The 27175-nt window shown below is 39.3% G+C and overlaps 1 protein-coding gene across 2 annotated transcripts in view; it reads right to left on the reverse strand.

Moving 5' to 3' along the window:
- Positions 1-1268: 1268 nt before the first annotated feature.
- Positions 1269-27175, reverse strand: part of LOC113019446 (uncharacterized) — a 34399-nt gene continuing 8492 nt past the window's right edge. Inside the window, exons 10-20 of one of the 2 annotated variants that reach the window (XM_026163176.2) lie at positions 24359-24423; positions 24104-24210; positions 23904-24006; positions 22632-22731; positions 18675-18714; positions 18471-18522; positions 17209-17320; positions 12730-12813; positions 12072-12189; positions 7552-7642; positions 1269-5270 (exon numbers count right to left, since the gene is read on the reverse strand). In XM_026163176.2, the coding sequence (XP_026018961.2) occupies positions 5196-5270; positions 7552-7642; positions 12072-12189; positions 12730-12813; positions 17209-17320; positions 18471-18522; positions 18675-18714; positions 22632-22731; positions 23904-24006; positions 24104-24210; positions 24359-24423 (947 nt within the window). In that variant the 3' untranslated portion in view covers positions 1269-5195. The other variant, XM_026163175.2, reaches the window with a different exon arrangement.

Below are 27175 nucleotides of genomic sequence, written 5' to 3' on the forward strand. Positions count from 1 at the left end.
CTGATGTTCACCGTACTCTGTAGAACTGGAAAGGAATTTAAAAGACTTCCAAAATCCAACAAAATTGTTCTCTGATGTTCCACAAGGCTCCATTTCTGGACCTCTGCTTCTTCTTTCAAAGGAATACAAGTATTTTTTTCTAGACTGAAGTAGTTAGGCACTGTATGGGTACATATCACCAAATATGAATTGTATTTATCAAAAACTATTTACCAATGTTCCCTTGCTTATCATTAAAATTTTAATGTTTATTTTTGATTGCAAGTCTTTACTTATGGTCTATTCTCTTTGTTATGCTAACTGTTATTATTACACATATGTATGTTTATATACATACATACATGCATATATGTATGTGTGTGTTCTTTAAATGGTAAATGGCCTGTATTTATATAGCGCTTTACTAGTCCCTAAGGACCCCAAAGCGCTTTACATATCCAGTCATCCACCCATTCACGCACACATTCACACACTGGTGATGGCAAGCTACATTGTAGCCACAGCCACCCTGGGGCGCACTTTAATTGTAGAGAAGAAATCTGCTGTTCTTTAACAAAACGTAAAACTCAAATTACAGGAAAAATAAACAGCAAAACAGAAAAATTAAGTAAAATTAACTTAAAAAAGCTTTTTTTTTTTAACTTTTATTAGTAACTCTGAGTATAAATGAAGGGAACAGTTAATGTAGCTTTCATATAAATTCTTATAATCCTATCCACTTTTACTGAAACATGTTTATTTGCTTATAATCTTTTGTCACTTTAAAAAAAATGCTTTGTTAAACTATCTGAGGCTGAAAAAGTTAATTGGCTATTTACTTGGAGCATTTAATTGCATTTTTATTGTGCTCTCTTTTATAGTGTGGTAAAGTATTCTGTTGTTATTGTGCTGCTACTTTATCGGCACACGTTCTTTGGCGGTTTCACTCCCTGCTGGTCTGGTTTTATTTTCATTCATCGCCACAGCAGAACAGTAAAGTCTCAGAAACATACGGTACCCAATAGCTTAAATTAAACCAAATTTGGGGGTCGTTTGTTTTTTGCCTGCATCTTAAACTGTATGACATATGCATAATATACTCTACATGCAAAATGACTGGAATCTGCTCTGGAGTCCTAGAACGCCTGCTTTTAGGAACGAAGAAACACATGTTAGAGATTTCTGTCTTGTTGCTGTTGACACCTTTTGCTGCTCAGCTTCCTGTCACAAAGACAAGCTTGTTAACAAAAAGGGCACACACACAAACAGCGCAAACTGTAAGCAGAAGGTTTGATAATAAAAATATCTTTAATCTCTTTAGTATCTACAAAAATCACTTTCTATACAGAATATTTTAAATAGAAAGCAGAAAGCCAAAGAGTTAAACGTCTTCATCAAAAAATAGTAAATAAGTCTTAACATATTACTTATAATCTTAATTTTCAGCCTATTTCAGACCTTTAATTACAAGAGTTTCGTCATTTCAAAGTACTGGTAAGTTTCAAGTAAATAATTCTAAAATGGACAAAAAACAACAATGTGCCCTTTAAGTTGGATATTTAATGAAAAAGTTACGTGATTTTGATAAAATCTATGTAGTTGTACAACAGCACACATGGTTCCTCAGTAAGGCTTCATGATACCAGTTTGACTAAAGTGCATTGATTACGAATAAGGCAATGCTGGCAATTCGTACCAGTAAGAGAGAAAGCAAGAAAAAAAAATCAGTGGTGAGAGGCAGTGGTTCAAATATAATAACACAGAGAAAAGCTGTTAATAAGAAAAAAGCTACCATCAGAGTTTATGTTAAAAAGCTAATGCATTAAACAAAAACATCAAATCACAAAGATCACCCACTAACTTCAAACTGATTTTTTTCCAGACTTTAAAAAGTCGGCGGCTGCTTCTGTTTCTTTTGGTTGATGTAAACCTGCTGAAATAAAAAAAAAAGGCCTCTGGTGTTCCACAAGGCTCAATTATTGGATGTATGTGTTTGGACTGGCACTCTAAAACAACTGGATAGCTAAATATGAAATATGGCACAGATAACAGCAGGGAGCTTTTCTGTCCAGAGACCGTTGTTATTTAATATTGTTATTTATTACATTTTGGTTTTCTTAAGTCATGCTACAATCCCTTGATTAGCAAAGAAATGTCAAATATGTGGGGGAAAAGACTTCATAATTAAACTTAAAGATGTTTCTGTAGATAACCAAATTAAACCTTGAAGCAAAAATGTAGCACTTATTTTACAGGACACCATCACAGAACCTTCCTTTTTGATAAATGAACAAGCAGTGATATAGTTAAATTATTAAAATAATCTCGACTCAAAACAGTCTTGGTTAGGATGGCCCGTACCACTACTGAAAACGACCAGGTGAAGTCAGGAGGTTGAACAGGCTTTGCATCAGTCGCTCCAGGTATGACTCAAAACTAGCTGAGGAAGTCTATATTGACATAAAAGCGTGCAAATTGAGTAAACATGCCAGAAAATGAGCATCGATTGTTTGGAAATCTTTTCTGTACACGCTCATAAATCTTAGAGTCCATGTGTTTTGGGGAGGTGGTGTTGTTCTACAATGATGAAGGGTTTCTCCACACGATTACGACAAATGTTTCATGGGAAGAAATGTGGAGGGCAGATGTGAATCTAGAGTTTTGCTCCCTTCATCATTGAGATGTGAGCACATTTCCAGATTTACATGCAAAGTGGCGACACTTGCGGCTTGTAACTTCTTTTGGTTTGGGGGTTTTATGGGAAGCGCCATTTCAAGCTCTGACTTTGACACGATGCTCAGTCGTCCCTTAAATTCGAAAGACCAGCCGATTGATTTGAACTTTTCCCGTGTGACTTTGGCACAATTTATCCTCGTGCTGCTCTGCTCTCAATTCATGTCTGGAAGGATTTGTCTTGCTGTCATTTCTTATGGTTTTATTGTGCACCAAGCTCTTTGAATGCCCATTTACAGGACAACTGTTTATTTATTGTTTTAGGCAGGCTCTCTAATGTGGCTCCTTCTCTGTGTTTGCGATCATTCGGTCATGAACATACTTTGATCTGTTTTACATTTCTGACTGTAAACTCAAACTCTCAAAGTTTGAGTCAAAGTTTGGGGAAAAAACAGAAGTCACTTAACAAAGAAATTTGAGTATGAAGATTTTGTGGAAAGGGGGATATGATTCAGAGGTGGAGGATTTTATGAGATTCGAGCCTCGACGGAAGCTGCTGAGTGACTCCGACTCCAAATTCAGTCTGTTTGCAATTATGACTAAACCGGCTGGAAGGCAGAGAGTCAGTTTGGTTGAAGGAGACGTGCATTCCTGCGGGGCGGCGAACATCGGAGGAGCCGGGTCACGCCAAGGTGAACGAGACGGGGAGAACCAGGCGTCGTGCCCGTCGAGTGTCTCCTCTGATAGCTCACAGAAAACACTTTGTTTACCCCGTGAGGGAAACCCAAACCAGCTCTCCTTGTTCCCTGGGAGGTCAGAGGTCAGGGCAAGTCAAGATTATGAGGCTGATGCGAACAATCGGCCTCCAAACATTTTCCTGTATTGCCAACATCTGTGGCTCTGGGGTGAGGAAACTCTATTGATTCATTCAATCAGTCACTGAGTTCAAATCAAATCCAATACAGCGTGATGACGCTTTCACAACTTTTAACCCAATTGCATGAAAGTAAAATGCAAGAAAAAAAAAGTAGTTTGGAGAGTTGTTGGCAGTTTGGCTGCCTTTCAGGTGATTCCACTCTGTTTTGCTAGGTTTCCTCTTTGAACTTGAGATTCAAAATTAGTGCTGTCAGCGTTAATCGCAGCAAATCTCCGTTAGCGAGTTAGCGCGGATCACCCCGTGCATGGGGCTGCACAGCGGCAACGCATTAGCGCGGTTAGCTCATTAACGCGTTAGCAAATTGTAGATCTAATGCTCTCGATTTAACAGGTCAGTATTATCAGTCATTACGACTCAAAAATGTAGTTCCTCTAATGTCCACTAGAGGCTGGCTCCAAAAATAAGTCAGTAACTGAAACCCTGGTTTAGTTAATAGCAACTGAGCAGGGGTGACTTTTTTTTATTAAATTAAATAAATATTTAAATGAGCTGTGTTGACTCCGGACTGTGTTGACTGTATATGGCTGCTGTGCAGTTAAATGTCCATATCGGCTAACAAGTCTGTGGTCTAGTTGTGGTGAATAAAATTTGAATATTTCATTAGCCTTTTAGCATTAATTAGCAGGTTGTGTTCTCTGTACAGCCTACGGATGAAGAGTGCTCGGTAAACTTGCTTGTGATAACGCTTCACTACAAATATGGAACACCAAAAAAAACAACATGGCAGTCTTTAAATGTTAGCATTTAGTAACTGTTAGCTACCAGTTAATCTGCGTGAGGCGTAAACACTTTTTCAAGACACGAGGGAAAAATGTCCATGTCCTTGAATTTGAATTTCAGCATTATTCATTCTGACTGCAAAGGGTTACACTCATCAGCAATGATAACTTGGATTTCAGAGGATTAAGGCCCCCGTGTAAACTTGTTTGTCTTAAATTTTATCGAGGTGTATCCAGCTGAGTCCAGCTGTTTTTATGTGGATGCTCCTTTAGATGATCTAAATCTGTGGCAGATCTTGGGTTGCCGAGTCTTAGAGTCTTAGTCTACATGCCCCGCTCAGCCATATCGGAGGTACCTGAATATTTTGTGGTTTAAAGTTTGCGCATGTATATAAAATACAGATCCTGATTGTTTTTTATGATAAGAAAGACTTTTACATTTCATGGTTTTTGAGTCATTCACATTCACACATTGCCTCAGATTTCAAAGTGTGAGAAAAACATGCTGGAAGTTGATTAGTGGACTATTTAAAAAAAAATATAGAGGTCTTGAAGAGTACTTGGTATATGAAACTACAACTCTCACAGCAATCATTTTATATCCCCAGACTTGGAACTGTAACATTTTTAGGCCAATTGGAGACGGCTGAGCAGACGGCCCATGATGATTTGAGTTGTGGTGACCCACATGTTGTAAACATCGTGAAGCTCTAATCTAATTTATGTATAAAATGATCTTGTGCTCTTCAGGTTTCAGATGTGGACGTGATCTGGATCTATAAATGCTCCCTTTGTGTTTCTCTTGAGGTAAAAAGTCTCACTTTTCGCAAACTCTCTTTTACATCTCCGTTTGCCTCCAGCTCTTTTTCTCTCCCTCTGTTCGACTCTCAGTCCACCAGAGACTTGAGGTCAGGCAGTCCTCTCAGCTTCAAGTCCAGCAGCATCTGACCGTAGGCTTTGCCCTGAGGAGAGACAGGAAATGTGAAAGTGTGCATGCTTCCACCTTGGAGTCGTTGAGCTTTACGGCTGTGCGAGGTGTTAAAAGAGTTTCTTTGATGTGCAGCAGAGAGAAAAAGAAACTTTACCAATGCCTCTGATAAACAATGAGGGGGAAAGAAAAAGCAGAAACAAGGGAGGAGAAAAGCTTTGATGATAAAGGACACGACCTTAAGTATGACGAGAGGTTTTCCCACCTTTTAGAGGGCCTGGAGCTGCTCTGCTGTCTCTACCTTACACCAGGGTTGTCAGACTCATCTTAAGCCATCGTTTACACGTACATTTTGATTTTAAGTGAGCCGGACCAGTGAAAATACGCTTTCTGTCATAACTGCATATTTAATCCCTGAGATATCCCAATATTAAAAAAGAGCCGGAATTTCAACCGCATGCATCAACCGATTTCTATATGATGAAGAAACACTGCTGTAGAAAAGAAATCTGTGTTCTAGAAGACATTAAAGTGTTAAAAGTGCAAGGTTTGGTTTTTAATTGATTGGGTTTACATCAGTGGGCGATGGAGGTCTTTGAACACAGTGATCAGAGCTTGGTGGAGACACGAAGTCACACAGAGTGTTGTTGTTAATTTGATATAAAGTCAGAAGATATTGCAGTAAATTTACTGGGTCTGTGTCATGATAGCAGCAGAAATATGTTGTCATACACAGTCATTTCAAACACTGGATCTGTTTTCCATCTTCTATTCTGAATAAACACGAGTTTATGACATTAGTAAATCATTGCATTCTGTTTTGAATTTACATTTTACACAGACTCAACCTTCTCTTTTGCCATAGACATACTCTTATAATTGTGAATGCTCATATTATATACTTGCAAATGGTCCCCAACCCCCGGGCCACGAACTGGCACTGGTCCATGAGTCGTTTGGTGCCAGGCCGTGAGAGGTGAAGCTCGGGCTGAAATGTATGGTTTTCAGGGTTTTTAATCATTTTTAATCATTAACTCGGTTTCCCGTGTTGTAGTTGTGTGTCTTATTTTGAAAGAAATATTTATGCGTTACCATAGTGACCAGAGAGAATTGAAGGGCAGAGGGGAGGATGTTGCAGGAACTTAAATATTGGTTTTTGATCACAATTTCATGTACCCACCATGAGAACGTCCCTGTACTGACTCGGGATATGTGCGCCTGATCGGCCCTAAAATCCTCTGGGTGCTGATTGGTTAAATTCAGAGGAGGCTACCCTTCCCCGAGCTTGGTTCTGTTGGTGGTCATTTCCTTTTAAAAGGGGGTTCCTTCTCCCCACTGCTATCAAGTGTTGCTCAAAGAGGATCTCCTGATTGACGAGGTTCTCTCTAATCAATGAATCTTGTGGACTGCTGCTGCGAAACAATATAATATGAATGATATTTAAAACACTGATCAAAAATAGGAGCTAGAAATGGATCAGTGGGGTGGTGCAGATATTTTGAGGGGAATATTACATCTCTGATGAAGTGCAGAGACAAAGAGAGAGCTAAAGCAGGATGAAGAAGGAAAAGCATTTGTTTTTAAAGTTTGATACTGCAGTTGAAACACAAACAGCAGACTAAAGGAACACCTCAGGCCATGGATTTGCTCTTGTATATTTACATTACACCATAGTTTGGAGATGTTCTTATATGAATGAGGGGCAGCCAATCCAAACTGAGTTGGCCTAAAGAGGGAGGAGCATAAAATGGATTCAGACAGAGGATGAACTGAAGGGTTCAAAACAATCCTTGTCTCTCACCCTGGACATGTGAGTCATACAAACATACCCTGAGATTGAGCTTTTTAATAATTGGTGTAAATCTCATGAGTGTGTTTTTATTTTTATTTTGTTAGTAATAAAAAAACAATACAGGTTCCTTCACAGCCAACTGAATGACGATGCAGAAGAAAAGAGATTTCATGTTGTTCTGGTGAAGAAACGTGAGAACTGCGATGGTTTTCAGGTGCATACAGACTGAAATTAAGCTGTAGACCCACTTTGAACCAGCTGCCCCCTTCCTCGCCCATTACATGAGATCTGGAGAGACTGAACTTTCTCATTAAACTTTTACAGGCAGTGAATGGCTGAAGAGGGAGAGGAGAGGTGGTGGAAGGTGGGGATATTTCTTTCTTTAAACCAACTGCTTCAGGGGTTCGGCCGAGGATCTGATTCAGGTTAAAGTAGAAGGTTTAATGTCATTAAGTGCCCTCACAGATCCAGGAAGGGTCTGTATGTATAGATGTGTGTGTGTGTGTGTGTGGCCATGTGATACCTGGGGGTCACTGCGCAGAGAGGCCACTCCTCCACCTCCCAGTGAGCTCTGCAGGACAAAGTTAAGGCCGTGGATTCCTGGCAGAGTGTATCTGTGAATGACAAGGAAGAAAAAACTAAAAAAACCACACTCATAACCATGGTAACCAACACTTTAAAACCACACACACGGTCAACCATATGTCTTAAAAACACACACACACACACACACACACACACACACACACACACCATGTGCTGGTTTGGCAGTTTATTGCACACGTTAATGTACCAAGCGGGCTTTTGATGTGTGAGCAGTTAAACGTGTGGTTTACTAGTAAAGTGTGTGTGTGTGCGTGCCTCTGTCTGTAAGCAGTTAACTGTGTGTGTGCATGTGTGTGTGAGTGTGTGTGTGTGCATGGCCTCCCACTGGGTTGACGAGTGCCGGAGGTGCACTAATGAAGCGTCTGCGGCGGCAGGGAGGCGTTTCAGGGTGCGAGAGGAGACGCAGGTCAGCGAGCTTTATGGCCTCCATCTCTTCATTACGTTAATCGCTAACACACCGCGCGCTGAGTCACCGCTCAAACATGTCCGCCGTGGCCCTATACATGCTCAGGTACAGCCACGCCCACTAAGCTAGTGCTGCTCGTCTCGTCAAGGAAATTCAACAACCTCCAGCCAATCCAATGATAATAATTACAAAATATACAATAAATATAATAAATACCAAAAACCTGCAGTTCCTCTAACTGTCACTCTGGGCTCGCTCCTAAATTGAGTCAATCCATAGAGCCATATTAAAAATGTCCAGATTTTAACACGGGAGTAGTGAATCAGGTTCATAACATCAGAGGTCAAATGGTGGCAACCGCAGCGTTAGCTTGATACCTTAGTTTAACTTCTGGTGAATAGCACCCTCTCTGGCCACAAGTGGTAATGACAGTAGATCAGAATAGCTACTTTCAGCTGTTCCTTTATTAACGACTTAATAGAAGAGCCAGAGTAGGCGTATCCACATGTTTGAGCTGGCAGATGTTTATTTGAGGCAGGATTTTGTTTTATTTGAGGTTTGAGGTTAACCCCAGGTTTTTTTTTTCTACAAAGGTGGTGTTGCTTCTTACTGGATTACATCACCATGGCAACTTATGCTGCTAATTGAATGGGCTAACAAACAATTTTACAATAACTTTGCTGTTCTGTAAGTATTATTATATAAATTGGGACACCTATTTGTGCTTGTGGAGGTTGCAGGTAGACTGAGCATACATTAGAATTAGGGCTGTGCAATATGACCAAAATCTTATATCCCGATATAAGAATTCTATCGTCCGATAACGATATAAATCACAAAAATTTTACATTTTCTGAAAATTCTGTGAATCTCGGGCAGCTCGACCTGCGTGAAGTGTTTCCAGCTGCGCATAGTGTACCTGGAGTCGAGTGTTTTAACCGATGCATGAAACTATACATTTTTAGACATAAGTTGTAACGGCCGCCGTTTTCATTGTCAGTATTTATTACACGGCGTGCTGCGGGGAAAAGCCTGTTCTAACGTTTGAGTCTAAGCACCTGGCGGCTCTTTTTTACTTCTCATCCGTAAATAATCTGCATCTTTCACGTGATTCAGTTTAGTTTGGAAAGTCTCAACAGGATCTTGAGCTTTATTGTGAAAGGTTTATGTGGAAAATAAACAAGTGGACGTGCGATGGTTTTACCGTCGTTGTTGCTAACGACAACGCATAAAAAACAGGCGCTTGTCTGTCTGTAGTGTGGTTATATTAAATATAAGAGAAAGAGAGAACTTCAAGAAATTAATAGAGCCACTACAGTGACCATCAGTGCCTTCAAATTGCATAAACTTTATTAATATAACAGCTCTTTTTTTCAGCCATACGGCACCTTTAACACTAAACTACTGTACAGAGCTTTTCCTCCAAGGTCTTCAAGGTCAACTTCATGATTTATTGGAGGAAAAGTGACAAAAAAAAGATTGTCTATATCTCATCACATTTGACCTCTAACCTCTCTTTGAAGGTCAATAGGTTGATCTGAAGGTTAGAGTGATAATAATGTTATATAAAGCTATTTAGATCTATGTTCCTTACTGTCATTGTAGGCATATAAAGAATGTGTAATAAAGAATAAACATGTGGATTCTAAATATCATGTCACTTTTGACCTCCGACCTCTTTTTCAAGGTCAAATAAGTTCAAACTTTTACATCTTTTATCTTTAAAACTATGCTAAATATCTACGTTGTTTTTTTTTCCAAAATTGACAACCTTTAGGAAATGATGCTGGTATTGGGCATTGTAAATTTCACATCACAGTTTGCATCCAAATATGACATCACATTTGACCTCTGACCTCATTTTTACATTTCACATCTGCCTTTTTTTCAAGTTGACCCCAAAAACAGCTGTCATTCATTACCTACTGTTTAGAAAGTTGAATATATACAACGTATATCGATATACTACAAAATCTATATTTGAATTCATGATTTCAGGTTTTTACCCTGGTAAATAGATACATGTCTTCCTGCTTATTTGAGCTGCTTGCGTTTAACTTGACTTTTATCTGCTTTAACAAAGGAATTTCTCAGCTTTGGGGTAAACAGAGTGTATCTTATCTTACACAAATTGTGTCTGCTACTAATCTAACAGGCAGCGGATAAACTGTTTATAATCTTGCAGAAAACTCGTCTCTTTGTGAGGAGTAAATAAAAACACTGAACCTTGAGATTCTTCTGTTTGGAGACAACCTGGTCATCCACCGCCTCCGGCTATCAAACACCAAAGCCCTGGTTTCTATTACGTCTCCTCTGCTGTGTCATTACAGGGTGATTACCTCGAGGAGGAGGGCTCTGACAGTGAGCTGTGTTCATGGTGTTGTATCTCAGTTTTAGTGGAAGTCATGCTCCTGGTTTCCATCAGTATGTTGTGGGCTTTTTTTCATGACTACAGCATGAGGGTTTCGGCCACAGCCATCCTTCAGTGTCTTCAGCACTCTGTTAAATCTTTGTCAGTGTGGTATTTGTGGGGTTTGAAAACGGAGCCGAAGGCCTGGTGATGATGTTTTAAGTAGGATTTTAGGTTTCCTCTTGTTATCCCGGCAGACACAACACAATGAACAGCTGTGGAGCATTACCAAATCAAAAAGCAACTGATCGGAAAGGCACAAAGCACTTTAGCTCATTTACCTAGCAACTGTTTTCATTTTCAACAAATCAGTACATTGTTAAATCTCCTTTTGTTTTGTTATTTTAAATCCTACACATTTAAAAGACTGACTTCCCTTAAAATGGAAAGGGAAAAACTCCCTTTTAACAGGATGAATCAGGCTCAGGGCCATCTGTCGCAAAATATTGCGGAAGAGAGTCAGAGATTAATAATAACTAATAATTAAAAGCAGAGAGGTGTATATACACATAGTGAGTGAGAAAGGTGACTGGAAAGGAAAAACTCAATGCATCATGGGAATCCCCCGGCAGCCTACGTCTATTGCAACATAACTAAGGGAGGATTCAGGGTCACCTGGTCCAGCCCTAACTATATGCTTTAGCAAAAAGGAAAGTTTTAAGCTTAATCTTAAAAGTAGAGATAGTGTCTGTCTCCCGAATCCAAACTGGAAGCTGGTTCCACAGAAGAGGGCCCTGAAAACTGAAGGCTCTCCCTCCCATTCTACTTTTAAATACTCTAGGAACAACAAGTAGGCCTGCAGAGCGAGAGCGAAGTGCTCTAATAGGGTGATATGGTACTACAAGGTCATTAAGATAAGATGGGACCTGATCATTCAAGAGATCATCCACCACTGTAGTCTTTTACTGACGTCCAGGTCTTTTTGCGTTGCTGAGTTTACCGGTGCTTTCTTTCTTTCTCAGGATTGACCAAACTGTAGATTTGCCACTCCTAATATTGTAGCAACTTCTCTGATGTTTTTTTTTCCTGTTTTTGCAAATTAATTATGACTTGTTTCACCTGCATGGGCAGCTCCTTTAAACATTTGTTGTCTGTTCACAGCAAAATCTTCCAAATGCAAGCATCACACCTCAAATCAACTCCAGGCCTTTAATCTTCTTAATGGATAATGACATAACGAAGGAATTACCCACAGCTACCCATGAAATAGCCTTCGAGCCAACTGTCCACTGACTTTTGATCCCTTTAAAAAGAGGGTGGTTAAGGAGCTGAAACTTCTAAACTCTTCATCATCTGTAAATGTGGACACCCTCAAATGAATTGGAATATGTTTCAGTAAACAGGTAAAAAACCCACAAAACTTGTGTCAGTATCCAAATATAAATTGAATTAACTGTAGACCATATACTATGATGTATATTTTATCATTGTTACCTCTTGAACAAAAGCTGAACATCTGCATCTTGATATTTTAGTTATATTTACATGTTGGAAACTGTATTCTAGTCTACTGACTGATTTAAAATAGTGGTGCACAGAGGCAAAAGTAAAATAAGGACCTGAGTGTATCTTTATTCCTCTGTGACTCTCACAACAAACAGCCTTTTCCCCTCCTGCTCACCGTGTGACGGCATTCTTCACTCCTGGCTTGATGAGGTGGGAGAAGTATTCCTCCACTACAGAAGAAGTCAGGTGTTTCTTTAGATAGGGGAAGTAGAGTGGATGGCGAGCTACGACTCCTACAGAGACAGAGATGCACAGATGTGGCGATTTTAATTTCTCTGGGATTAAAACAATCACTCGTGTTTTGCTCATTAAAATACAAAATCAAAAACAGGGCTTTACTATACTATGCCTGAATATTTTTCCAAACAAAGAGTGCTTAGAGCAGTAAACTGTAAACGGTTACTGTAAACCTTCGTCTTTATAATTGGCCTCCTTTTCGTCTTTCCTTTGAACACTGAACGACGTCACTGACCCTTTGAAGATATTTGAGTCTTGTTAAGGATTTTCTAAAGAACTCTCTAAACAACAAATGGGCTCACTTGGAAGATTTTAATGAAGCACGAATAACATCTCCAACAATAACCTGCTGAACCTTCAAGGACTTCTCAATCAGACTCCAAACTGACACACACAGAGATTCCTGGCCTCTCATTGGCTGTAATTTTGAGACAGTCAGATTTGTGTGGTGAACTGGAGGTTAGACAGGATTTAATTTAGTTTGAATCAGTGTTGTATATTTCTGAATATCATTCCTGAGGTTTATTTGTTCTCACCAATGTTAGCAGAGTCTCCTTTGTCGCCGCTCCTCGCGTACGCCAGCTCATCCAGTCTGTAGCTGTGTGGTCCACTGGGCAGGTCTGGGCAAAGAACAAAAAAAACAAAAATGCCTTCAAATTTCTTTCCTTGGCTTCTGATAAAACGCAGAAACCAGCTCAACGTCAGCATTTCAACTGAGGACTAAGCCTTCAAGTGACAATTAAAGAGCCTCAAGGGCTCCTCGACAAACCCTTGGACCTGTTAAAAGAGCTAACCTTTTCATGGACCTTTCAAATACCTGCAAAGACCTTTGATATGTTTTAATGACCTTAAATCCATTGTTGCATATATTTATGTTGAATGGTATTGTTATATGTAGTTTTTGTAATTGTTTAAACTGGAACAGCAGTTCTCCAGGTTTTCCCAAGGTTTTTCAAAGTTTTGGACTTTGGTTTGCTTTGGCTGCTTTTTTATTCACTTTCAGTACGGTCTTTGTATGTTTATCAGCCTGTTGCAAAAAACAAAACAAACCTAATTCGTTCCAGTTTATTTCGTTGATTCTATGAAAAACACCAACAATAACACGGGTTATAGACATGAAATAGTATTCTTGCACCAGCAAGGTGACTTCCAAGTGCTATTCACTGAAAACCTAGCATTTCTTGCTTTTGCTTTGCATTTGTAAAAAAAAGTCAAGGAAGCTGGACAAAGAAAATTGTCCAGTATGGACAAAAGAAGAAGTGACAGACCTAAAAAACTAAATACCGCAGATAAACAGTATCAGAGAGTCATATCCTTTGAAAACAGTCCATTAAAGATCTGACACAGGACCTGACAGTCATCTGGACCATCAGTTGATCAATCTACTGTTAACTGAAGGCCCAGTTAACAGTAGATTGCCCAAATGGTCTCAGTGGAAGTGTGGCAGCCATTTTTAATGAAAAAAGTCTGAGGTGTGCTAGATTACGCTAGAACTGGACTGAAAATCAGTTGCAACAGGTCCTATGACGTGATGAATCCAAATTTGAAATGTTTGATTCAAATCACTGTCAGTATGTACAGATGAGATCAAGAGAGAGGTTCAACAGTCTGTTGTACCTTTGTACAAGTGGAAAACACTGTGCAGGTAACAGATTGTAATGGTTTAGGGCTGCAGTTCAGTTGGAGATCTTGTTAAAATTGATGGAACTATGAACGCAGAAATGTGCCACCAGATTCTGATTCACCGTGCAGTACAAGCTGGAAAGCGTCTAATTGGTTACAACTTCATTTTTCAGTGTAACAATGATCCCAAACACACTGTCAATGGAGTAAAAGCACACCCTGGATAGAAAAACACACAGTAAAACATAATCAGTCATGGATTGTCAAGACCACAACATTATTGAAACAGTGTGACCCAGTCTAATGAATGAAAGGTGGCCAACATCCAAGAGTTTTGAACCTTCTTCAAGAAGGTTGGAGGATTATTCCTGAAGACAACTTAAAGAAATGACAAGAAAGCTTGGCTAAGAGAGCTCAGGCTGTGTTGAAGAATAAATTTGGTCATACCAAATATTGACTTTCAAGCTCATTAGAATTGTACAAACTCAGTTCTTGAACCTTGCTATGAACAGCTCCCACACTATTGAAGAACTTGTAAGTCCGTCTTAAGGACAGCTTTAAACCTCTAAACTCTCATTAATCATCCTAGTGCCTACATCTACAATATTACTACAACCACTCTGTAACTGACAGAAACCAACAACTCTGACTCTGCTTTAGCTGTCCATGTTGCCACCAATGATTTAAAAAAAAAAAAAGGACTCTCAAAGATGAGTGTCGGGAACTTGTGGATAGTCTGCAGGACACTGGAAAGAATTATGTCTGCTGTTTTAAAGATCTGATGTTCAGCCAGACAAACTGTACCTGTAACACTCAAAACACTCACTCTGTTAATTATGACCACGTACCTAAAATCACATTAAACCCATGAAATATGATTTTGTCCAATCTTTAATTTGTGTTTGCTAAAGTGACTTTGAAGTATTTCTTTCTGCCCACATGTTCTAATCAGTAATTAATAATAGGCAGATAAATTGCAACTAAACTCAGTCAGTGACTGATTTCTAAATGGAACCATATGAATAAATATTAAAACCAGAAACTGTCTTCTGGCTCTTCACTTGTTTTGGTCTTTGTAACTGGAGACTCTTCTCAGTCAGGAATTTATAAGAGTGTGTTTTTGTAAATAACGTTTCTCGGCTTCAGTTTGTATCTTGTCACAGCTTCGCACGAGTGTCCTAAATTCTGCTGTGATTGCTGTCCAGGGCCATGTGAAGGAAGCTCTGGTTGAAAGGGTGAAAGGATAAAAAGTGGCACAGCTTGTACTTCTTAGGAATCCCAGATTCAGACAGCCTCACAAACACAGAGCAGCAATCCTGCATAGCTGAACTGTTTCTCACAACCTCATGACTGATCTGAAAGTCTATTAACTTTTGCAGTTTGAGGTTTTTTAACGAGATTTTTTTAAATACTTAAATCTTGATTGTGTTAAGTGGGCTTTGGTTTGTTGGTGTGGAGTGGTTTGTGAATCCAATGTTGAAGCATTTTGAATGTTCATTGCTTTGGCCAACACAGGGTGACTCCTCTGGTTCCAAACAGAAGTGCAATGGTACAGAAATCTATGAGGGAAATACTGTACTCACCTGATCTGTGACCTCTGTGAGCACCTAATGACTTTAAGGCAGTGGTCCCCAACCTCCGGGCCTCGGACCGGTACCGGTCCGTGAGTCGTTTGGTAACGGGCCACGAGAGTTGAGGCTCAGGCGTGAAATGTATGGTTTTCAGGGTTTTTATCGGTTTTCAGCGTTATTTTGTTATCGTTTTTATCGTTAACTTGGTTTTCCTGGCTTTTTTCACGTGTGTTATGAATAAATCTTCTTTTTTTCGGTACCGGTACTAGTTTTATTTTGTTGTATTTATCCGCGACACCTTAAAGGCTGGTCCGTGAAAATATTGTCGGGCACAAACCGGTCCGTGGCGCAAAAAAAACCCCTGCATTTCCATGAAATGACGTCACTTCCAGTTTCAGGCAGGTAATGGCGGACATGCGACTGTTCGCGCTGACGTCTATTCCAACGTAGGAAGTGTTAGGAGACCTGAGCAACTCAGCACTTCCTTTGGCAGATCCGGATCTCATTATTTAAGTCTGGTTAAGTGAATAACAAAGAAGATCAATCTTCTAAGTCCTCATCACTAGAATGGTGTGCATATGGAGACAAAACATTATGAAGCTCTGATTAATCAAGGTGGCATTTCAGTGGTAGCCATTCATTGCTGATGGCAGGTTAGGCTGATGATTTAGTTTGAACTGTATCTTGAAATATTGACTAAATAGAAGTTGTGGCTTAGACAACCAAGTGGCTCACCTGGCTAATTTCGTACCAAAATAATCCTTATTCAAAAGATCTGTTATGTTTTGTTGCTATTTTGTTGTTATTTGGATGCCCCCCCAAAAAATCTTAGCCATTATTTACATATACAGAAAATATAATGCAGGGTGTTGTTAACAGAGATATATGCCAATTCTAACTTGGTGATTGGCATATAAACATCTGGAAGTTGTTTGGACTCGTTCAAGGTCCAGAATATTCTAGTCATGATGCTTGGAGTTACACTTCTAAACAAACCATGGATCCTCCTCAAGGACTGGTTGAGCCCTCAAGGATCCCACTAACCTCAATAGCCCATTCATCCTCGCCGCATTGGTTGCTTCATGCGTCAATGTGACAGCATCACACAGCCGCTTTCTTTTGTCCATTTGTAATCTTTTGCAGAACTTATGTGGAAATCTCCCTCTGTGAGTTTTGTGCTAACTGAGAAGGCCTGTACAGGTGGACTTGCTCACATAGTCTGGCTTCAGGCTGGTCTAATTTGAAAAAGCTGTGACGAAGGTGGCAAACATGCCAGGTTGGAAACCGTTCGTGAGGGTGAGAAAGGTGAGCATAAATGAGCCTTGGGAGTCTTAAGGCTGAATTTTCTCAGAAACAGAAACAAATGTGGAAAAAGTCTAAACACACTCACTGGTAAACTGGCCGATCAAGGCAGTAAAAATCTTACTCAAATTCGACATAAGATGACCTCAAAAAGTACCCTGAAGGACCTCTAAGTTCTTTCTTCTTGAACTTTTACATGTAAAAGTTCTCAAACTATCACTACAACCTCTTAAAGATAACCAAGAACTCTAAACATTCAACCATACTTTAATAATAAAGTAAATTAACCACTAAAAACAACAGGAAAGCCTGCTCTCTGATTGGCTGACAAGTGAATCAGATATTGTAGTTTTTACAATACCTGATTCACTTGTTTGTGTACACCAGAGCTCACAATGTGTGATCACAACGTGTGGTTATCAGGTAATTATAACAAATGCTGCTTCAGTAACCGGTATAAGTAACCAAAAACTGGTATTAATCTCTCTGGTGCTGTAATTAAAGTGCATGTTTGTTTACCTGCATCAGGTACATCCTCTACTGAAGTAGGAGGGGCTTCATCCTGCACAGGTGTGTCTGGTTCCTCCTCTGACAGAGACTCCACCAGCTCTCCACCGATGTGAATGTCCACCTACCAGGACATCAAAACTTACAGATGTAACGACTCTATAGACCCAATCTTTTTTAATATATTGTGACTTTATTAAAAAACATTTATTATGTATTTAAATATTAGTAAAACCAGTTACAGTATTACCTTTTATCTTTATATAACTGTACTTGACATAATATCAATATATACAGTTTTAAAGGTATTTATCTTTATAGTCACTTTATATAAAGGTTTTGTAATGTTAAAGCTTTATAACACATCCAGTTTACAGCTTTTGTGAAACAGCTTCATATACATTAACTTTAGTATGTGTTAGGGCTGTGCGATAGGACCAAAGTCTCATATCCCGATATAAGATATCTATCGTCCGATAACGATATAAATCACAAAAATGTAACACTTTCTGTAAATTCTGTGAATCTCGGGCAGCTGCATTAAGTGTTTCCAGCTGCGCGTCATGTAGCTGGAGTCGAGTGTTTTAACCGATGCATGAAACTATACATTTTTAGACATAAGTTGTAAAGGCCGCCGTTTTCTTTGTGAGTATTTATTACACGGCGTGCTGCGGGGAAAAGCCTGTTCTAACGTTTGAGTCTAAGGTTTATTTTTTAGCACCTGGCGGCTCTTTTTTAATTCTCATCCGTAAACACTCTGCATCTTTCACGTGATTCAGTTTATTTTGAAAAGTCTCAACAGGATCTTGAGCTTTATTGTGAAAGGTTTATGTGGAACAAGCGGACACGCGGTGGTTTTACCATCGTTGTTGCTAACAACAACGCATAAAAACAGGTGCTTGTCTGTCTGTAGTGTGGTTATATTAAATATAAGAGAAAGAGAGAACTTTACAAAATTAATATAGCCACTACAGTCACCATCAAAACGATGAAAAAATATTGCTGTAAACAGTTTATTTTGCGACACCACGAAAGAAACGATAGCGTAAAATGAAACGATAGATGTTTTTATATCGTCATCCGATATATATCGTTATATCGAACAGCCCTAGGATATGCATCTTTTATATAAAGTCTTTACATTCTTCATTTTTTATATTCGACAGACTAAACCTGAACATTATTTCCAGATAATGAGGCTTCTCTTTTAGCTTTGAGTCATCAAGTTACTCCTTAAAATAACATCATCCTTTTATTTTTATGATCACACTCACCTTCAGCTGAGATTTGGGATGCAAGAAGAAAAATGGCTTTAGGACAGGAGACCTGGAAGCCACAAAAATGGAATAAACAACAGGAAACCTCACGTGACAAGAGATGGTGTATGGGGACGGTGTATTTTCTCCACATGTAGGTAAAAAAGAAAAAGAAAAAAGAAAATAAAAAGCAGAAATTGGAAAAACATTTTTTAAACTCACACTCTGGGTCGTCCGCCCACAATGCCGGTGAGTCCGGGAGCTATGAATGTGAAAAAATGAGAGAAAAAGAAATGAAAAGCTGACAGTTTTAAGGAAAGTTGTAGCAGGTGCAGCGCCTCCTTCCTGTCCTAATTCGAGTTCAGCAACACTGACAGTGTGAATCATCAGCTTCCCGGGAGTCACACAGAGTTCACACTGAACTGGACCTGCCACCATAAACAAAAACATCTTCTGCTTCATGAGGTCACGACCTCCTTATCTGCAGGCGGGAGACTCCCGCTTCACAGTGGAAGGCACATCCGTATATGTGCCTTCCATCACAGCACAGAGCTCAGCTGTGTGAGTCCAGCTAATGTAATAACACACGCATTACAACATTAAACAAGCACATGAAGCATGACGGTTTAAGGGAATGTGGTTCACATGCTCAGAATATTAACGATTCAGATTCAGCACACTTACATAATTTTCCCTGAAAGCTGAAAACTGTGCTGAGACTGCTGTTCAGTGGTTGGTTGTTATTATTGATAAGTGGATGTACTCTGACATACCTACATAATTCATTTGTTCAATTTATTTCTGTTTAACAGCCTGTTTCTCACCTCAGGTTTTTGCTCCATGTGTTTTCTTAGGATCATTTATCATTTCAAATATTTTTCAGATAAACCCTTCTGACCGTGCCAACGTGAAATCCTGGACTTTCCTCTGATTTATGGGTGGATTTATGCTTTTCTTTGACTCAGTTTTGGACTGTTTTTAACTTTCTTTTCATAAAATGAGAATTCAATACCTGGTGTATTTCCTACTCATTGTGACTAATTTGTCATATGTCATATGTAATGTCATATGAACCCTCGCCTTCAAAATAAATTGCTTTGCTGAAGTAACCAACATTATTTAAAAGGTTTTATTTCAAAGCTGCATAGTTACCATTTCCAGTTTATGTCACACCTTCCCAAGTACTGTTCCTGCTTAGCGAGTAGGTGGTGAGTGTTTGCTCAAATGAAAATATGAACAACCGCAGCAATTTCCTGCAGAGCAAAGCAATCACAAGTGAAGCACCTTCTTTGCACCTGCCAGCAAACTCCATTAACCAACTGGTCTGTGTATCAGTTTTACTGGACAACAGTCTGTTGGTTGTCATAGTTTTCAACAAGTCTCACACACATACACGTCTCATGAGCGATCACACTCCACTATTCTTCAGCAAACCTCTCAAGCTTGATGGCCTTCTGACCGACAGATTTTCAGTGAGATTGAAGACAGGGCTCTGTGGAGGTCAGTCAGAAACGTCCAGTTTGGTCTTCTGGAGTTAAGCCATTTACCAGGAGAAGCAAATGTTTTGGGTCACTGGCGTGTTAGAAGACAGATCAACAACCCACACTTTCAAAATCTTCACATATACTTTTATCTTCGTGGTTCCTTCCAGCTTGACACAATGAAGCATCCTTACGACATAATACTTGTGTCACTGCGCTTCACTGTACTTTGGGTTGCACGCCTCTTCCTTCTTTCTCAAAACATAAGGAGCACCAGGTTAGTCTCATATGACCAGTTTATGCTCTTCCAGCAAGCCTAATGTTTCTCCAGGTTGTCTTTTTTTCTTCTCACTGGCCATTCCTGTGCTGAGTTCAAGTGACTGTCATCTTTACTACAGTTGCAGACGTGGTTCTGTGTTCTGGGGTCTTTAGACAGTTTTCAGTTTTCTTTTCAGTCTTTCAAATCTTTTGCTTCCAACCTCTGCTAAGCTTGTTATGAGCGGTGTAGCTCTCACGCCAGTTCTTGAACACGTTGTACATCCATCTCCTGCTTTATGAGCATCAACAATTCTTTTGGTCAAGTCTGCATTCATTTCTTTTATTTTAGGTTTTACTAATGTTTTCAACCCTCAGTTTTAACTAGAGATGGCACGATACCACTTTTTTATGTCCGATACCGATATCATAAATTTGGATATCTGCTGATATCGATATGAATCCGATAGTTCATCTTGTAATCAACAAAACTGTTTTCTTTTATATCTTTCTGCATTTTGTATAAGTTCATACTCAAGTTTAAAAAACAAAACAAAACACTAAAGCTATTTTGTTATACCTATATGCAAAAAATACACTGCACCCAAAATATTTCATAGTTCAGCAACACTGATCTATGTAATAAACCTAAACCTACACCATCCTCCCTATTCTGGTATTTTAAAAAGTACTTAGTGGAAATATTAAACAACCTAACTAACAGGGTGCCCAACTCCAGCAAAAATAATAGGGAACCACCCCTCACGCTCCACCTCATGATGCTTAATCGACGTAATCAACCTTAATTTAATGCAGTGTAAAAAAAAAATGCACAGAAATCAATTATTTTTCAAGAAATATTAAATAGATTCAACATCTTTCTTCAACAGAATTGCAGACTGCACAGATGGTACCTTCCCAAAGGAAAAAGTACTATAGCTTACTAGGGTATATTAGACTTAACAGTTACTATATACAGTAATGGACTTCTATACATTTTACATCAGATAAGAACTTTGGGTGTAAGATTCAGATAATTATTTATTAAAAGCTCGACATTTTAAATGAGAATAAGAAAGAAAAGTATGTCTTTGTGCCCCCTTTTCCCTGTTCATGCCCTATCGGCCCCCCTGGCTAAACTTTGCTAGATGCGCCCCTGCACAGTTACAGCGTCAGCTACGTAGAAAAAGATCCTGGAGTAGAAAGTAATATTAAATAAATTCTAACAACAGCTTATCAAGCTTAAACGTGCTGCTGTTGTTCAGCCGCTGGTTTCCTCTTTCTGGCACAAAGTGGGCCAAAAACAAAGAAGAGAGATGGAGTCGCGACAGAAAAGCCGATCAGCTGATCATTAAGCAGTTTCATGACTGAAGTAGCAGCAAGAAGAGGCAGTCGCTCCATATATTGGTTGTTAAGCTTAACGCAGGAATGCTTTACAAACATTCAGAGATGAACTTACGCACTTGCTTTACTTCTCTCTGGGATAACTTTCTCGGAGATGAAATGCTGGTTTGGTAGCGATGCTCCAAATACACACAGCCGCTCTATCACGTGATGCACACTGCTCCGACGTGCTACGGTTATGAGCTGAGTTATGCCATGGTGCAAGTTTTGTGAGGTGCTTTTGTGATACTTAATGGATCGGATTAAAATTTTTATTTCGCTCCGATATCCGAGCCAGTAATTTAGTTCAGTATCGGACCGATACCGATACGTAATATCGGATTGGTCCATCTCTAGTTTTAACTTTATTTAAAAAGCTCTGAGTCTGGCAAAGTCTTGCACAGCAGTGGCAACAAAAAGTTTGTTTTTTCAGAGCCTTAAAACATAGAAACTGTTTATGCTTTCTAAAGAAAAACAGCATATTTAAAAATGTTATATTGAAAACACTTCTGAGATTTTCAATAGCTGCATCAGTGGCATCAATTTTAAGCTCCTACATCACATGGTTCTCGAGTTATCGCATCAGGCCTTTACAGCTGAGGGGTAGGATGCATATGGGAGAACTTTGATGAAAGATAATCATGTTGTCCTTATGTAAGCAGCTGCTGCTACATGCTCAGATCAATTAACATAAGTTTCTAACGATACGATCTCTATATTTTCTATAGTAAGACGTAATAAGGTCAGTAAGACAAGCAAAGAAGTGTATCCCAGTTTTCTCAGGCCGCACTAACAGCAAGAAAGAATACGGACTGTGTTTGAATTTGTAATTAAATATTTTACTAACAGTGGTAATCTTATCCATCAAACAAGCCTCCAGTGTGGATGCATTATTCACTACTGTATAGACAACTCTGTTCTCCTTCTAATAACCATGAAAAGACACTTATATAAGCAGCTGCTACCACATCCAGATGTCCTCAGATCTCATCGTAAAGGTCTTTGCGTACTATGAACAAGTTTAGAGAGTTTAAAGAGGAGATAACGGGGTTAGTCGTACCCATGCCGGTCCCCGCAGGAGCCACTTCTCTGGAGAAAAGCTCCAGAGCTTTCTTCTGTTTGTGGTGGACGGCCAACCAGATCACAGCCTCCCGGGAGTCCTGGAAAAAGACAAGAAACGTAAATTTAATGATCACTGGAGATAGTCTAAGAGGTGAAAGTGGTGAAAGGAGTCAAAATAAGAGGCATGAAACAGGCTTTACTGCGACCCTTCACCTACTTGTGGTAAAGGAGATGTGAAGGTTGGATGTAGAACAGCGGGATTGTGTCAAGTTGAAGCGGGTGATAGAAGGGGGCATTTAGAGACTTGAAACAAGCTTAACTGCAACCCTTAACCCTTAGGAAGGGAAAGGATGCAGAGAAACAAAAGAAGGAAAACTAAGATGAAGGAAATCCATTGATCAGTAAACACTAAAAAAAAAAAATGAGGGGGGTTGTACCAAAAGAAACAGAGAAGGCGTCCAGCAGCTTGTTCAGCTTCTGTTCTTATGTGAGATCTTAACGGAGGCACGCAGGTCTGCCGAGGCTCCTGGATCTGAGCCCACACTGAGCCATGTACACTACAACTCTGAGGGGTTTCTGTTCTCATGTCTGCCATGACGTTTTTTCCTCCAGCAACTCCAGTTTCTACTGCTTTGTATAAAATACAAGGTTCCTGTTTCCTGCAGAGAATCTTCATCTTATTATTCAATTTTATGAAAAAATAAAAGTCAGCTGACAGGGCAGAGCTTTGAATATAAAGCAAGGACACAGCCACACTAAGTGTTTTTATATTCTATGTAATTTTTTTCCTGTTACGTCTTATTAAGTCTATGTTTTATTTATCTAAAACAGTGGTCCCCAACGCCCGCGCCCGGTCTGTGAGTCGTTTGGTACCAGGCCGCGAGAGTTCAGGCTCGGGTGTGAAATTTATGGTTTTCCGGGTTTTTATCAGTTTTTATTGTTATTTTTTATCGTTTCTATCGTTAACTCAGTTTCCCTGAGTCTTTTCCTGTATTTTATGAATTAATCTTCTTTTTTTGGTACCAGTACTGGTTTTATTTTGTTGTATTTATTGGCGACATCTTAAAGGCTGGGTCGTGAAAATATTGTAGAAGGTAAACTGGTCCGGGGCGCATAAAAGGTTTGGGACGGCTGATCTAAGATATTATCATTTCATTTTTTAAATATTTTTTAAAAAATGTGTCAAGTTAACATGAGAGTGATGGAGACTGACCTGCTGTTGGAGCCTCAAGTGGACATTAGAGGAACTGCAGCTTTTTTAGTCTGTTACCTTATAGCGAGCATTGGCACCGTATGTGTCTTCAGCTCCGAGGACCTGGATGTTAACCGAGCTGAAATCTTCCAGTCCCAACTGTTTAAACATCTTCTTTGTCCTAACCACACACACACACACACACACACACACACACAGCAGTTAATGTTTAAATCCACACAGTTCAGAGTACACGGAGCTGTGATTCTTGTTCCCACCGTTTGATGATGCTCTCTGCCGTTCTTCTGGCCTTCTTCGCTGCTCTCGGCCCGGTGACCGGACACACGGCGGTCGCCCTGAACCCGTCCATGTAAGTCGCACAAACCTGTAAGGAGGATGGTGAAGGTGACAGGACCCAAACTCTAAATTACAGTAAAATATTATTTAAAAAGTTGACCTGTGTGGCACTCGATATTCCACATTATCGACATATTATATCAAAATAAGAATCAAATACAGTTTGTTTTTTTTACCTTGTAGTCATGTGACGGGGCGAAGCCCTGCGCCCCAGTTACTCTGACAGCTCCCCCCTCATCACCTGAAAACACAAACAAAAACAACTTCACAACATCAAAATGTCATGTGTTAATAAAACAATGTAATGTAATTACTTTAATGGTATTGGAATGGTTGATTGGAAAATTGGAAAAATTGAAGAATTATTTAATTTTTACATTTCTAAGAAAAACATACATTTACAAACATTTCTTAATTAAAAATTCTTTTTGTTTTGTTTCTTGCTTTTATCATTTTAATTTATTGTATTTTTGTTTAACATATTTATTGCATATTTTTTATTTTATTGCATTATATTGAAATTTTATCAATCTTTTAATTTCATGTCGTTTAATTTTAGTTTAATTTTTATTTATTTTTTATTAATCTCATTTAAAAATCTATAATTGTTTATAAAAAACTTTGTAGATTATTAAATTAAACGTAGTTTAATTTTAAATTTTTACATTCTTTCTATTCTAGTTTCTTACTATTATTTCCCATATTTTTAAAAAACATTTTAGAATTTCTCTCAGCATAGTCTTAAGATCACGGAGGAGAATTCAGGAGAAAAGCATTTACTCTAGGAGAGCTGGAGAGTGCCATAGAAGGCCCTTAACCCTTTCAGAGAACTGGTATCTGCTGCTTTCTGCTTTGAGGAACAGAGCAACAAAAGGACTTCCAGAAGGACACTGGTGTGAATGTCTCTGACCAAACAACCAGAAACAAACTTCATGAGTGTTGCCTGAGAACCTGACATCCTTTAGTTTGCCTGATACTCAGTGTCCAACAAGGTTGGCATTTGCCATAGAATACCAGAATTGTCAGGTCCATCAATGGCCTCCTGTGCTTTCCACAGAGAGCAGGTTCACCCTGAGCACATGTGACAGAAGAGAGAGGCTCTGGAGAAATCATGGAGGCCGCTATGCTGCCTGTAACATCATTCAGGATGACAGGTTTGGTGGTGGGTCATTGATGGCCTGCATGGAGACACACAGACACCTACAGGCTAGGCAACGGCACCCTGAGTGCCATTAGCTATCAGGCTTAAATCCCCGGACCCACTGTCAGACCCTACACTGGCACACTGGTGCACTGAGCCTTGGGTTCCTCCAGGTGCATGACAATGCCCAGTCTCATGTGGTGAGGGTGTGCAGGCAGTTCCTGAAGGACGAAGGAACTGCCTGCACAGGGGGGCCATCAAACTACTGAATACCATTTTGAGTTGTTGCAATGAAAAACAACTCTGGCAAAATGGGCTAAGCTGCCACATTATCTTACTTTGATTTCCAAGGTGCCCTTAAATTCAGCCCCCTGTAGTTTGATCATTTTCATCAAATTGTTGATGTGGCATCTCTTCTTTCCTGACACATTTCCCAGTATAGATGTTGTATAGACTCTCGGTGAGAGTTGATGTGTTTTCAAGGGTTTCCTTTAATGTTTTCCAGTTACTTCGTAGTTTTTTCATGCTTGACCTTTAAGCTGCTTTGTGTTTTAATAAATAGTTCATTGACCTCGCTGAACTTAAATATACAGACAGGAGGGAGACGCTTCTGCCTCTCATCCCCCATCTTTCAACGCCATCTTTCACCTCCTCATATCTCCCTCTGTACACTGAAAACATCACGCAGCACTTTGTTCACCCCTGTTTGAACCGGACTGCAGACTTACCACCGGTCCACTCTCCTGACTCCTTCATGTTAGAAAATAAACAGCCGATGAGGGCAGCGGGTCTTCGAGTGGTCAAACGGCTCTCGGGAGTTCAGCCGGAGCTCAATTAGACTGAAATATTTACATTTTTAGCAACAGTGAGAGCCAAAAGTTCATTTCCCCCTCTGAAGTGGGACACTGTACAGGAGCCGATCCACTTACTGCTACCACACATCTGAACCAAGTATGCATTACAGCAGACTTTTCTCTCAGTTCAGGAATCCCATTCATTGGATTTTACAGACATATATAGAATAATTACAGGGAAAAAGAAAGCAGTTTGATAAAATTGGAAACTATAAATTTGATTTCCATTAAATGAAGAAAAAAAATATTGAATGAGCTCATATTTATAGATTTTAGTGCTCCCTTTACCGTTTATTTGTTCCAGCGACTGTAAATAAAGTTTCCATGATGCAAATAGTAAGCACAACATTGCATCCACCTAGTTAACCTTACTGACCTCATCTGACACTTGGCATGTCACCACTTCCTCCAAGTGATAAAACAGAAAAACAAAAAAAATAGACAACAACAGGTTTTCTGTACTTAAACTTTACTTTTAGCAAAATGTGCATTGACACGGAAAACTACAACCAGAGTAACCAGATGGAGTACTCACAACCTCAGCTCAAGCTCTCCTTGTTAATTCGTTTAAAAGCAAAAAAAGTTTCTTAATTAAGTTTCTTAATCATGGTCAAAATGTTATACACCTCTCATTAACTATGGTCTCCAGCTTGGCTGTGAGCACCTACATTTTTCTAGTCATTTTAAAGCCTCAGATATTGAAGAAATGGGGAAACAAGCAGTTTGTTGGCGATAGGTCAATATTTTTTCAAATAACATCCCTCACTTTTTGTATTTTGCTAGGGAAATGGGAAAAAGATGCAGCAATTTATCACGACGTGCAAATACACCTGGAATATGTGCACAATTATAACAAACTTGAAAGTCAATATTTAGAATGACTTGATTCGTCAGCACAACCTGAAATGTCTTAGACAAGCTTTCTTGTAAATTCCTTAATTATAAGATTGGAATAGTCTCCAGGCTTGTTGAAGACCATTCAGAGCTCTTTTTCTGTT

This window comes from Astatotilapia calliptera, chromosome 3, assembly GCF_964374335.1.
Source record: "Astatotilapia calliptera chromosome 3, fAstCal68.1, whole genome shotgun sequence".
Classification (NCBI taxonomy): Eukaryota; Metazoa; Chordata; class Actinopteri; order Cichliformes; family Cichlidae; genus Astatotilapia; species Astatotilapia calliptera.